Here is a 14258-nt window from a genome sequence, read left to right as displayed (position 1 = left end):
GGCCCTTGTCTACATTCTTGCCATCATTATAGAAAGGGGGAGAGGGAACACTGGAAGAGCTAAAAGGCCAAAACATCCACAGAAGCCCAGAGCCAGTCCAGGCCACAATTTTCACTGTGAATACAATTCTGACACCTCTAAAACTTGATTTATTTTAGGCTTGATGCCTTTGGCCACATATAAATTTTCATGGCTGCATTAATTTGTCTCGAAGGACTTGAACTTAGTAATTCTTAATAAGTCCTCAACCCACAAGCCAAGATTTCGTCAGCTTGTGAAAGCTGAGCTCCCTTGTACTGAAACACTTATTTCTAATGTTTGCTTTTAACCAGGCAGAAAAGGATGTTGAAGAACTCCCTTATTTTTCTTGGATGTCAGTGAACTTCAGAGTGAAGACACTGCTTTCAACTATCAGCTAAATGCAACATTTCCCTTCTCTTGGAACCAGAAATTGGACCATCAGTAGATTCCAACTTCTCTGGGAGTCCCCAGGGTCACCTGCTCTTCCCAACCTGGGAGACATGGCCCGACTGAAAGAGGCCCCATATGGAAGCCACAGGGCTTCCCTGGTGACTCAGTGGTAAAGAATCGATCTGCCAATGCAGGACATGTGGGTTCTATCCCTGGGTGGGGAAGATCCCCTGGAGAAGGAAATGGCAACCCAGTCCAATATTATTGCCTGGGAAATCCCATGGACAGAGGAGCCTGGCGGACTACCGTTCATGGGGTCGCAAAGAGTCAGACACGACTTAGCAACTAAACAACAGCAACACTGGAAGGCACACAGATAAATTCAAGGATCCGACCAGTTCAGAGAAGCACTGTTTTCCCCCACTCCCAGGGCACTCAAGACTTGAGTGCTACATGCAGTGGAACGTGCTTGGATTTCTGCTAATAAAAGTGTTTGTTGTTTATTGCTGGCTTCCATTTCAGGCCAAGCCCAATTCAATGCAGGTGGGGAAATTGTGGATTCATCCTTGTGCTAATCTGTGTAGTAGCAATTTAAAAACAGCCATGGCTCCAGGAAAGTGTCTAACTCTCCTATATCTTGCACAGGACCACTTGTCTAGAAAGAGTTATACAGAGCAGATCTAGTTTACAACTGGGTTCAGGTGCTTTTCTTTTTCTTTCTTTTCTTTCCTTTTTCCTTCCTTCATTCCATTTTGTTTCACTTCACAAAATGATGATTCCACTGATAGCAGAATGAGACAAACCTTTTCTCTTTTTCCAGGTAAAGACAACTTTCCTAAGTTCTATGTGCATGGGAAACTTGCATTCCTTATGCAGCTCTGTTAAATGTCACGTTCCTAATTAGCCAGTTATTTGATGTTTCAAACTGGGTTGGTGGAGAAGACCCTTGAGAATCCCTTGGACAGCAAGGAAATCAAACCAGTCAAGCATAAAGGAAAGCAACCCTCAATATTCATTGGAAGGACTGATGCTGAAGCTGAAGCTCCACTACTGTGGCCACCAGATGTGAAGAGCCAACTCATTGGAAAAGACCCTGATGCTGGGAAAGATTGAGGGCAAGAGGAGAGGACGGCACAGAGGATGAGATGGTTGGATGGCATCACCGATTCAATGGACATAAGTTTGAACAAACTCTGGGAGATAGTGAAGGACAGGGAAATCTGGCGTGCTGCAGTTCATGGGATCGCAAACAGTGAGACATGACTTAGCGACTGAACAACAATTTGGAGGATAGAGATACACATATATATGTGCACACATATGCACACACGTACATGCATATGAGTGTGCATTCCTATGTAACAAGGAAGATATCTTCATCAACATGGAGAGGACACCTGTTTGCCTTTGATGAGAAAAATAGCACCTGTGCCTGATGACCAGCTAGTATCCCTTTCAGCTCTGTAATTTGAGCAGCACGGCGAAACCCAGAATTTAAGAGGGCTGCATGAATAATATTTTCCCCAGAAGAGTTGTGAAAATGATACATCTTGCCAAAAACGTGTCCACAGTCCCCTCTGACAATGACCTTCCTGCTCAGAGCCTGAGTGTGGAGCGTACACACAGCTCACACGCTACATCTGGGGGTAAACTATCAGTAATCAGGCTCAAGGACACAGCAAAAGTGAGTGCACAGCAACACAAGGGGCTTTTTATTGTCTCTTTAAAATGAACCGGCAGGGAGAAGACTCCCTCTGGGTGTAAGCCATGTCTTTGCAAATCTTCAGGGTGATGTAGATCTGTTCTTCCTAGCAAAGAGATTAGTGGGAAGAGGAACTGGATTCTGGGGTAAGAAATACCTACCTGCTTCGGAAGGACGGGGCTGGGTGGCTGACCAGAGAAGCTGAGTAGGAGGAGCAGCGGGGTTTAACAGGGGCAAGGGGCAAGCCCCTGAGAGTGCGGGTTATGGGAGGGTACTGAGGCTCTGTGTTCACTGCCTGTGCCTCCCATAACAAATCCCTGGTGGCTTCAAACAATACACATTTATTCTCACATGTTCCAGAGGCCAGGAGTCCAAAATCAATGGTAGGGCTTAACTCCCTCTGGAGGCTCTAGGGGAGAATCCATGCCCGTCTCCTCCAACTTCCAGTGGTTCCCAATGTTTCCGCTGCTGCCACACTCTCTGCCTCTTACTCCTGGCTTTCTCTTCTGTGTCAGCTTTCTCCCTCTGCCCTTCTCTTGTAAGGACACTTGCCTTGGATTTAGCAGCAATCCAGGACGATCGTAACTTGAGATCCTCAACTTAATTATAGCTGCAGAGATATTTTTTCCAAACAAGGTCACCACTCACAAGTTCCAGGCATTAGATTGTAGCTTTTAGAGAACCACCATTCAACCCCTGGAAACCCTGACAGTAAGATAAGTCCCCTACATACAAACCTTCAAGTTGTGAACTTTTAAAGATTCGAACCAGCAAGGAACCAGAACTATGCCATCAATGTCAGGTGTGAATGAAATTACAGCTTGACCTCTGTCTTCTCTGGCTGACGATCCTTCAGCTCCACCATCTCCCACCTCCTCTCCCTCCTCTAGTCAGTAACTCTTCCTGCCTGTTCACTCGATGCCTGTACTGGATACCTGTTCAGCCCCTGTACGCTGTAGTAGTTGTTCTACTGTACTATTGTACTTTTCAAGGTACTGTACGATAACATTAAAAATGTTTCCTTTTTGTGTGTGTGTGTTTGTTTATGTATTATTTGTGTGAAAAGTATTATAAACCTATTATAGTGGCTTCCCTGGTGGCTCAGTGGTAAAGAATTGCTTGCCAATGCAGGAGATGCAGGTTCGGGAAGATCCTCTGGAGTATGAAATGGCAACTCACTCCAGTATTCTTGCCTGGAGAATTGCATGGACAGAGGAGCCTGGAGGACTACAGACCATGGGATCACAAAGAGCTGGACATGACTGAGCACACACACACGCATTGTATAGCTGATTGTGTTAGTTGGGTACCTAGGCTAACTTTGTTGGACTTACGAACAAATTGGACGTGTGCATGTACTTTTGTGGAACGGAACTTGTTCATACATAGGGAGCTTACTGTATAGCAGAGGTGGGAGGTGAGGAACTTTACGTGGGGAAGTCACAGAAGGTCAGGAAGCAGTTGGTCACTCAAGGAGAAGAGAGCAGAGTGAAGCCTGACACTGTGAAGGGGACACAAGAAGGAGAGGAAGGAGACTCTGGGCCCCCCTCAGAAGCCCCACAGTCAACACCAGGACATTTGTATACCAGGATTGGGAGGGTGACCACTGCTAAGCTTCACTGGATCCCTCAGTCAAGGCGGCCAGTCAAGTCAAGAATGAATTTGAGAATCAAGAGTTCAAGGCAGCCACCTGTGGACCATAAGCAGTCCCATTCTCAAATAATCCTAGAGATGTGGTGAGAGCCAACCCTGAGTAACACAGTTGGGGCTGCTGAAGCCCCAGGGCTTTGTTTTGGATCCATCTGGATGGAGGCCACCCTGGCAGGTATGAGGGGGTGTGGTACTGGGGGCGGTGGTCCACGTATAGTGTAGACTGGTTCAGCTAGCTAATCAGGAGGCAAAGGGGCTGGTGTCCCTTCCCCAAGCCATGCGTGTCCTGTACCCAGTACAACCCCAGGGTTTGGGGAGTTTTCTTCTCCTGTCATTTCCTCCAGAACTGTCCTTTTTTCAAAAAATTTATTTATTTGTCTGTGTTGAATCTTAGTTGCAGCATGTGGGATCTTCATTATGTCATGTAGGATCTTTCCTTGTGGCACACAGGCTCTCTAGCTGTGGCTCATGGGCTCCAGGGTACATAGGCTAAGTAGCTGCTGTGCCCAAGCTTAGTTGCCCCGTGGCATGTGGGATCTTAGTTCCCCCACCAGGGATCAAACCCACATCCCCTGTATTGCAAGGCAGATTCTTAATCACTGGACCACCAGGGAAGTCCCCCTCCAGAACTGCTCTAGACCAGTTTCAACAAAAGGACCAGAGCTCTGACATCTCTGAGGGATGCCACGCAATAAATCATTTCCTTATTTTGCTCAGCTACCTGAAGGCCAGGCCCAGGCCCTCATTTCTTGGTGCCCAGCTACTTGCTCATGCCTGCTGTGTGCCTTGGTGAGCTTTTTTTTAGCTCAGTATTCCAGGACCTGACCAAGATGGCCTGGGCCAGGACCAGTGTGCGACAGATCAGGCTTGAGGTCAGCTGTCTCCCACTGGCTCCCAGCATAAAGTTAATAGGGCGAGAAAGTCCCATTTGTACAGGGGAAAGCAAGGCTCATTTCCTCACTCATGATCAAATGCCCCCCAAGCATCACACATCACTGTAGCTGTGGTGTAAATGCATGCCTCACCAGGCTGGGTTTCTTCCAGGATGCACAATGACACATTCGTTTGCATACTGATTTAAAAAGTCATACAGTGCCTATCTGCCAGAAGGATATGAGGCAGTTTCCAGATGCTTGTGGAACTTCTCAGAAACTCAGAAGGGTCATTGTCTAGAAAAGCCATGGGGTCCTCAGGTTTAAGAAGGCTGTCCTGATGGCACTGTCAATGCTGCAAGCGAAGATGCCTGCCCTCATTAGTTAGAGAAACAACGTTTTGATATTTCAAGTGAATAAAGTTCCTGTAGTTCCCCGAGGAAAAGAACCAACAAAATATAATGCGGGCATATGTCACTCATGTGGTGAGAATGAGTGAGGCGGGATGCAGCTAGGTACCCTCAGGAGCCCCATGGCCTGACGGCAGCCTCTAGTGACCTTGGCAGCCTCTGCGCCCCCCAGCAGGCTTCCTCCAGCCCCTGACCTCTTTCCCTACTCCCACCCCTCTCCCACCCTCCAATCGTGGCTTAAAGCTCCTGGTCACAGAAGGCCCATGCTAAAGTCAATCTTGTGGGCAGTAAGCCTGCTCAAACCCAGGAAATATCACCCTCCATTCAAAGTCATGCCTCTGAAAAACTTATGAAATAAAAGGCAAATGCTAAAACACTATCTAATTATTTGGGGTGAGTTAATCAGATAGCTAGCTACTCTTTAGTAAAGGAGAAGGATCTCACTTGTTAAGCATCAGAAAGGTAGATGGGAAGGTTAGAAAGAAAGGATTAGCTGGAAAGAGCACTGGGATCTAGACACGGTGACATGCTGTTTAGGGGCTATTATCCAGCCAGGAACATCAGAAGGGCAGATGACTTAACCTCTGCAAGCTTCAATTTTCTCATCTACAAATGAAGATATTAAAAGCACCATTACATAAGATAATCTATGTAATGTATTTGGCATTATGCCTGGTTCCTGAGAGCTGAAAAATGTTCACAGAGATATCATTGTTGAAGTTATATTAATAATAATGATAACTGTTACTATTATTATCAGTAGAAGTAGTCGTAGCAGTCGTGGTAGTGGTGGTGTACGGTGACCTGAGAAGGGATAGATTAAGTGGAACCAAAACTGAAAGTCATTAAATGAGAAGATTAAATGAAAAAGTGGGTGCAGGGTGTTAATACCAATCCTTAGCTGTGTCATAATGTTGTCTAGGATTAGCTACAAGGGAGACATACTGGCAAAGTAGTTTTTAGAGGCAGACACATAGGAACTCAAACCTTGGCTCTGTCACTTGATAATGTAGGGCTTTATGGAATCACTAAATATCCTGGAGCCTCAGTGTTCTAATCTATAAAATGGGAATAATCATACCTCACGAATATCATTTGTGTAACATATACTCAACATACTTAATGTATCCAATGCCCAGAGACTATGTCTCCTGTTTGTCTGGCCAAGCTCTTTCCCCTCCACATGGTGGTTGGCAGACTGCGAAATGAGAAATCCATCTGGAGAGCTGAGAATATGAGAATGAGCATTGTGGCTCTTTGTTAAGAGAAGAAAGATGTCACCAGCTCCCTTACAGCCTCCTCCCACTGGGGGAGCTGAAGGAATGTACAGTAGGGCTGCTAAATGTTAGAACTTGCAGCCATTTTTAGTTATAGATGCAATGGAATCGTTCTGAATTCACTGATGAAATGTGCTATTGCAAGATGGAAGTCATCCAGTAAAAAGGAACCCCAAAATAGGATGCCATGGGAATTTATCTCTGAACATTCTGACTTTCTACCTTGATATAAATGAGACCCAGGAACACTTTCCTGCCATAAACTTGAAGTTAATTTCTTAAAATATATAAATTTAATGACAACAAATACCTTCCCATCATCACTCCACAATATTTACCATTTGGTCTGAGTTACATAGAAGATATGTCATCTATGAGAGTCAAAACAAGTTTAGAAACCTTTCTCCACTTCAAATGTTACCTTCCCTGATTAAAATTTAATTACACTGGAAAAAGAATCTTCAAAATCACCTCATTTCTTTGCAAAGCAAAATGTTATGGCTTTGATGGCTTGATTATTTTTTTTCTAAATTCACAGAATATACTTCCTCTAACGCAGTCATTCCCAAGACTCAGCTTTCTTTAGGTGTTTTGAAGGAAAACTAATAAGAATTTTGACATTTTAAGTGTACTTTCAGAAAACTCTGATTTATAATACTGCTCCTGACACTGATATGCAGTCGTATGTTATTAGTTACTTGAATGTTTTCTATAATTATGTAAATGATGTTGACACTTTCTGGTAGGATGCTTACCATTTACTATTTTGTCATTTGCAGAGTTCTGAAATGGATCAGATCACCATGTTCAAGCTGAATAGCTGTTAAAGGGCTCTTTTCTCTTGCTGTTTTCTTTGCCTGTCATGCTCAGTCCATTGCTCTGTGCAAGAGACTATTCAATATGCTTCTCTCCTTCTCTTCCCACAGACTTTTTATAAAAATGATAACCAAGTTATGGTCACTGACATTGTGGAGCACATGGTCAAATAGGGGGAGAGGGATTTCCTTGGTGGTCCAGTGGTTAAGAATCTGCCTTCCAATGCAAGGGACATGGGTATGATCCCTGGTCAGGGAACTAAGATTCCACATGCCCTAGGGCAACTAAACTCATGTCCTGAAATTACTGAGCCCATATGCCACAACTAATACTCAGTGTAGCCAAAAACAAATATTAAAAAATAGAGGAAGATAAAGGTACAGGTCAGGTACAGGTCTGTAGATTACAATGTAGGAGACAAGGGTTATAACAAAGGTACAAATGATTGCCAGGACAGAGAAGACAATGGCTAACTTCCCAGATGAGAAAGCTTTACAAATAATGTGATCTCAAATTTGTCTTGCCATTTCAGTAGGAGTGTGGTGAGTGCAGAAGTGAGGAGAACAACCCAGGCAGGTGCAGAGGCACGTGGTTGGGAAAGAGAAAGAGGCAAGGATGCCTGGAACATAGGATATAAGAGTCTACATACGGGATGAGATGGAATTGATGGCACACACTGGGGATCATTAGTAAAAGCTCTGAAAGCCACATATGAAAAAAGTCACCTTTACTCTGTAAGCAATGGAGCAACAGAGTTTTTCAAGCAAAGGTGGGATCCATCTTTTCAGAACATAACCAACATGGCGTGGAGGACAGACAGGGGCAGAGCCTCTCTGTTCAAGTGGCATGGCCCAGAACGGTATGTTCTTTCAAAGCCGCAGAAGGGAAAACAACCTCCCTCCATCTCAATTATGCTTAGCTCAAGTAGAAAATCGTTCAGTTGTTGCTGGATGGCCCTTGAGAGGATGAAAAACATAAATACAGTGTCCTAATGAATTCTCGGAGGCATCGGAAGAAAACAATGTGATAAAAGTGGTGGCTCCCCCACTGAACGGCCCAGAGTACTGTGACCTCGAGCACGTTGTGTACTGCAAAGGGACATGGTCCCACCACCCTCTGCATGGGGACAGGACCTGCCACACCTCTGCCATTCCCTGATGTGAGGACACGGTCCTCCGCACCTCTGCCGGACCCACATGTGGGGATGAGCCCTGCCATGCCTCTGTCACATTTCTGTTTGAGGAGGGGCATGGCTTCCCTGGTGGCTCAGAGGGTAAAGAATCTGCCTGCAATGCAGGAGCCCTGGGTTCAATCGCTGGGTTGGGAAGATCCCCTGGGGGAGGAAATGGCAACCCAGTCCAGTATTCTTGCCTGGAGAATCCTACGGACAGATGAGCCATGAAATCATAAGAGTCTGACATGACTGAGCGACTAAACCACCACCACCAATTAAGTGTACGCACCACAAAACCAACAGGTTTTTAAGTATCCTGGAGAGCATGTGTTTTCAAAGGATTTTAATTGCTGTACCTGAGACAAGGGCTTCCCTGGTGGCTCAGAGGGTAAAGAATCTGTCTGTAATGCAGGAGACCCGGGTTTGATCCCTGGGTTGGGAAGATCCCATGGAGGAGGAAATGGCAACCCACTCCAGTATTTTTGCCTGGAGAATCCCCATGGAAGGAGGAGCCTGGCGGGCTACAGTCACAAAGAGTTGGACATGACCGAGTGACTAACACACACACACACATACGGCCCACTGCAGCTATGCCAGGTCCAGGTATGGAGCCCTGAGGGATCAGCTGTTCTCAGCCCATGACTGCCCAGGTTACAGAAATGGGCACAAAAAGCAATTGTAGAAGGGAGTGAGAGGAGAGGTCTAGCTCAGATTTTCTGAGGGGATCATGATGGTGAAGGAAGGATAATGACAAACGGACAAGGTGAGAAAGGCTTAAAATGAATGAAGTAATAGATAGATGAATATCTGAATAAATGCATAATAAATTAGGAGTTCGAATAAAGGAGTAAAAAAAAAAGCTTAAAAGTAAAGGAGAAGGAAATACAAGAGAGGGGATAGTTTAAAAAGTAAGGAAGAAAAATAAAGTGAAAAGGAAGATACACCAGAGAAAGAGCTGACATAAAGAGGAAAACATCATGAGTGATCGTTCTGTGTGTGTATACACACATATATATATATATATATATGTATATATTCATTTCCTTAACAAGCTTGTTATTTCTTCATGCTTCTGAATGTTCTTGATGAGCAGGGATGAGTAGATGGAGAAACCATAACTGGAGCCCCCAAAGAGACCATCTTCTCCTTTTCCCTCTTCCCAAACCATTTGCTTAGTGGTTAATTAGGTTTATCTTGAGGAAAAATGTGCATGTGATAAACCATTAACTACATGTGATCTGTCTGGTCTCATACAGGTCTGTCTGTATCATACAGTTTCTCCTGGGGGCAGGGATGGGAAATCACGGTTTCTAAATCTTAAGAAAGCAGAGAGGAGGAGGTTTGTGGTAAGTGAATGTCTCTAGAGGGATCTGGGGTGTCCAGAAGCTTGGCTTGGCACTCTGGGAAGGCAGCCCCTAGTGCCAGGGTTGGACCACCCCAGTTACCAGAAGTGCAGGTGACAGAGCTCCATGGAAACTGATGGTCCCAGCAGACCTGGAGAGTCACAGGTGCTGAGCATGGGTTTTGCAAATCCTCACCCAGAGACCATTGCAACCAGCAGATATGCTGCCCCCCCACCCCCCCACCCCCCCGGGGCCATGGCACAGGCCAGCAACGAGGCCTGCGCTGGGTTCAGGGACAGCCCATTCATGGGTGCACCCCCCCACCCTGGACAATCATCTAGTTAAAGGGCAGCTACTTTTCTTCAGGACGCAATGAGAACAATTCTCCTTCCCAGCCCTGGGAATATGCGAGAGTGCAAAGGAACAAAGCGGGAGCACACAGGAACAGCCCTGGGTAGAAAATGAAGGCTTAAGGAGCTGGTGTGCTCAGGGTGGGTGCGCGGGGCGGCCCTCTAATGACACCCCAAATTCACAGCCCTGTGCTGAGCGTACCCAACAATAGGAGCCCTGTGCTCAGAAAGCGGCTAACACACCAAGCCCCTCATTTGCAGCCCAGAGCCTGCTGGCACCGACCTTTCACAAATGAGAAGGCGAACGTGAAGTGATATTATTTCAGTGGGGACACTGATTTCTGCTCCCGCATCCCAATTTAAAGAGTCATAAGAAAGAACAGTCGATTTTAGAGATTTAGAAAATTAACAGGTCCACGAGAGCTCTGAGTACAGCTTAGAAGGGGACCGAGGGAAAAGATGGGCGGTTTCAAGTGGTGCTCCTACCTTTTTGTCACTCAGGCCGGATACCTGGTCCACGTACTCCTCTTGGATCATGAAGGCAGCTAAGTTGGCAGTGTAGCTGGCCAGGAAGATGACGGCAAAGAAGGCCCACACGGACACCATGATCTTGGACGTGGTACCCTTGGGGTTCTGCACGGGGACGGAGTTGTTAAACACCAGACCCCACAGTAACCAAATAGCTTTGCCGATGGTGAAAGATGGGCCACCTGGCTCTGGTGGGACAAAAAGACAAGGATAGAAGGTCAAGACAGACTCACAGATTCCATTTAAACCTACAAGTACATAGGCTGATAAATTCCCTGCTCAGCCAGTGAAGCCCCAGCCCTTTCATAGGTGGCTTTTTCAGTCGAGAGTTCATGTCTCACTTCTTCTGGGGCCCTCTGGAAGGCAGAAGAGAAAAACCAGAGGCCTGGGATGTGTGGGGGATCTTACTCCAACCAATGACCATAACTCAACCAGGACGATGGAGGAGCCAGCTTTCTGCCTTGATGGACGGAAAACCATTAAGATCCCATCAAAACTGAGTAACAAAGGCAACCATCCCACTGTGGTCACCTTTGCATCCTCATTATTGTTGTTCTTAAAATTTATATTTGTATCTACCAAGAAAGCAATTAAACTTCAAAGAAGATGAGCAAGAACCATGCAGGTTCTTTTCTGCCCATTGGTCACAGGCCTCCTCCAATTTTATTCACTGACACCGCTTTGAATGCAGTTGATCCTGATTTTTCTTTGGCTTCTAGCACTCAGTACTCAGTGTTTCAAAGGCAAATCTTGACCTCACACCCATGCCAACACCTCCCACCTGGTTTCCTTCAGCAGCACCTGCCTTTTGTGTAAGAGAACACCAGGAGGCCCAGAGAGTCAGCCGCAGATCCCTGGCTTGGCCACATGAATCTAAAGGCAGAAAGGTAGGCTGTCTTTGTCCTCCACCCAAACTTTATGTAGATCATGCAGGGCTTCTGCCCATAAATTTATTGTGACCTCTCTGCTTTCTCTGCTTGGCGATGGTGAAACCTTGCCTGCTCCCTGCGTCTGCTGGCAGCTCCTCTGCTGCAGAAACGAACATCTGCGCACACAGTTTTACAGCACATTAGCACAGGTCTTACGATGCTTTCTGCAATCCTTTGAGCATCTGCTCTGCCACCTAAATCATCAGTGACTACACATGTCGGGCCTAAGATGTAACTGCGCACACACATCTGTATGTGTGGACCTTATTTCATGGAGCAGATGCATATTGAAAGAGTTGTGTCTAAATCAAAGTTTTGTATGCTGTAAGATGCCCCAAGGAGACTTAATATTTAAAGTGGCCCTGTGTTGAATTCCTTGGCGACGACAAGCATCCTTTGGTAAAGTGAGTCATTGTAAGTTCTTGCTCTGAATTTGGTGTCTGAATATTTGCCGCTTTGGTTTTCTTTGTGGGTCGGGGAGGGTACATGCTGGCTTTAGTTTGTAACATCGCCAACATATGTAGGTACTCTTGGGCTTCTCCAATGTCTCACTTGTTACTAATCAGGATGGGGAGTAGTCATGGCCTTTGGGTGACCTTTTGGCACAAGCCGGAAGCACTTGACTATTCTGTATGGTGGAGACATTAAAATTTCCAGCCCAGAATGCATACCCCAGATGAGAAGGTAGGTGTGCACCTGGAAATCCTTCAGTGTAGGAGTGGTTCATAGCCTGGACTGTGAATTCAACAGAAGCACAAGGGGAGCTTTGACAAAATATCACTGCCTGGCACCCGGTGGAGTCGTTATTCTAATATGCAACCAAGGTAGAGAACTGCTATTTTGAAACATATAGTGGTTAGAATCCCGCTCTGGACTTGAATATTGAATATTCAGAATATTGGAATATGAGGTCTTTGTATCTTTGTCTTTTAAGTGCCCTATAGTTAATTCTTAATGTATTAAGAATCTCTCCTTTTTGAGGCATAATTCCAGGATAAAGCTCACATTGTGGACAGGAAAAGACTCAGAGAGGGCATAATATTTCCTAATCCTGGGGTTCTCAGGAAGTTTTAGAAGAGATATTTAGAAGGATCCCATGGCCCCCTTTGGAAATCTAGTAAACTTTGTGTGAAGTCTCACAAATGCCTCAAACACATGGGTGGACCTTCATAGCCACGAAGATGGATAGACCACCCCTAAGAGTAGCTGAGGGTGAGAACTATTACCTCCTGGCCATTTTATTTAACACCCAAATCTCTACCTCTTGGCAGAGGGATGTGAGCTGCGGACACATGCTGTAGAGACCAGAGGTGATCCTTTGGCTGTGGAGAAATCTTTCAGTCACAACTACCCTGGCATGTACCCTGGGGTGACCTATTTTTTCTTTTTTTTTTTTTTTTACCATTCTAGATGTTTTATTCTATGAATTCGGAAAATTCTGAAACTAATTCTAGCCCTTGCTTTCCCATGATTCAGTCTACTTTTTTTCTTATTCTCAACACACGCATCTCATCTGCCTTGTTAGCCCACCTGATCAGACAGACTGCTTATCGTAGCCTAAGGTTATCACAGCGGTTTCCTCTAACATGGTTGTGTTACACGTATCTCCTGCCAGCTCTGCTCTCACTTGCCCAGGGCTGGAACTGGGCTTGGGTTCAGGCTTGAGCCGGGGAGGGGACACACAGATTCAAACTAGCATCTTAATTGGGGTCTTTCTAACAAGTCACCAAGGGGATGACCTACAAGACTGAAGGTTAGGGAGGAGGCAGACAGCAGGTGAGGGGCACAGAGATTCAGAGTCGCGAACTAGAAAAAGGCAGACATGCAGCGGTTACAGCCGCCTTACCTCTGCCGTCAGCGAGGCACCTGTTGTAACCCACGGGGCTAAAGTACTCGAAGACAAAGACGGCCACGGCCGAGACGATGAGGAGCATCACAAACATCATAACCCACACGTCAGCGCTGAATGGCTCTGGGGAAGGAGAACATCAGCACTCGGGGTTAAAACAGAGAATGAACGGGTCCTGATTTAGTTACGCGTTCCTTCACTCCGTGCGATGCGTCTCTTTGGGAAACAGAAATCACAAGTGTGTGCTCCTTTCAGAGAGCCAGGGCCTGGGTTAGGGAGGAGTAAGAGGCTGTGTCTGACTATTTCCATTCCCCGGATAAGCATGTGGAAATTTATTGTCTTTCAAACTCATGAGAAGGACAGCCTCTTGCCTGTCCTTTTTGAGACTATAGAGATAGTTTCTGCCACGATTAGACTGATATCTGGGTTTTTGGTAAACAGTGGAACTAGAATAAGTATTGAGGTGGCCAAAAAGTTGGGCTTCCTCAGTGGTTTAGTGGTAAAGAATCCACCTACAGTGCAGGAGCTGCAGGAATCGTGGGTTTGATCCCTGGGTCGATAAGATCCCCTGGAGGAAGGCATGACAACCCACTCCAGTATTCTTGCCTGGAGAATCCCATGCACAGAGGAACCTGGTAGGCTACAGTCCGTAGGGTCGCAAAAAGTCGGACACAACTGAAGCGACTGAGCACACACACATGTGGCCAAAAGGTTCGTTCTGATTTTTCCTAACATCTTACAGAAAAACTCAAACGAACTTTTTGGCCAACCCTACACTAGACATGGAGTAAGTGAGTCCTGTGGGACCCACTCTTGGTTTACACCCCCATCTATATGCCACACCCCACAGTGGGACCTAGCAGAGCTTTCAGTAACATTTTCAAACCTTGCGGCCCAGTTCATTCTCAACAAACTCAGTAACTCTTGGAGGCTTGAATTGGTTCAGT

The 14258-nt window shown here is 45.9% G+C and overlaps 1 protein-coding gene across 6 annotated transcripts in view; it reads right to left on the bottom strand.

Annotated features, from left to right (window-relative positions):
- Positions 1-14258, bottom strand: part of GRIN2B (glutamate ionotropic receptor NMDA type subunit 2B) — an 815960-nt gene that overhangs the window by 44670 nt on the left and 757032 nt on the right. For all 6 annotated transcript variants that reach the window (XM_081589234.1, XM_081589233.1, XM_081589232.1 and 3 more), the window contains 2 exons: positions 13309-13434; positions 10492-10721 (listed from right to left, as the gene is read on the bottom strand). In XM_081589234.1, the coding sequence (XP_081445360.1) occupies positions 10492-10721; positions 13309-13434 (356 nt within the window). The remainder of the gene's footprint in view (positions 1-10491; positions 10722-13308; positions 13435-14258) is intronic.

This window comes from Giraffa tippelskirchi, chromosome 4, assembly GCF_054371585.1.
Source record: "Giraffa tippelskirchi isolate mGirTip1 chromosome 4, T2T-mGirTip1v1.2.pri, whole genome shotgun sequence".
Classification (NCBI taxonomy): Eukaryota; Metazoa; Chordata; class Mammalia; order Artiodactyla; family Giraffidae; genus Giraffa; species Giraffa tippelskirchi.
The sequence above is the reverse complement of the archived record's forward strand: the minus strand, read 5'-3'. Positions and strand labels throughout refer to the sequence as shown.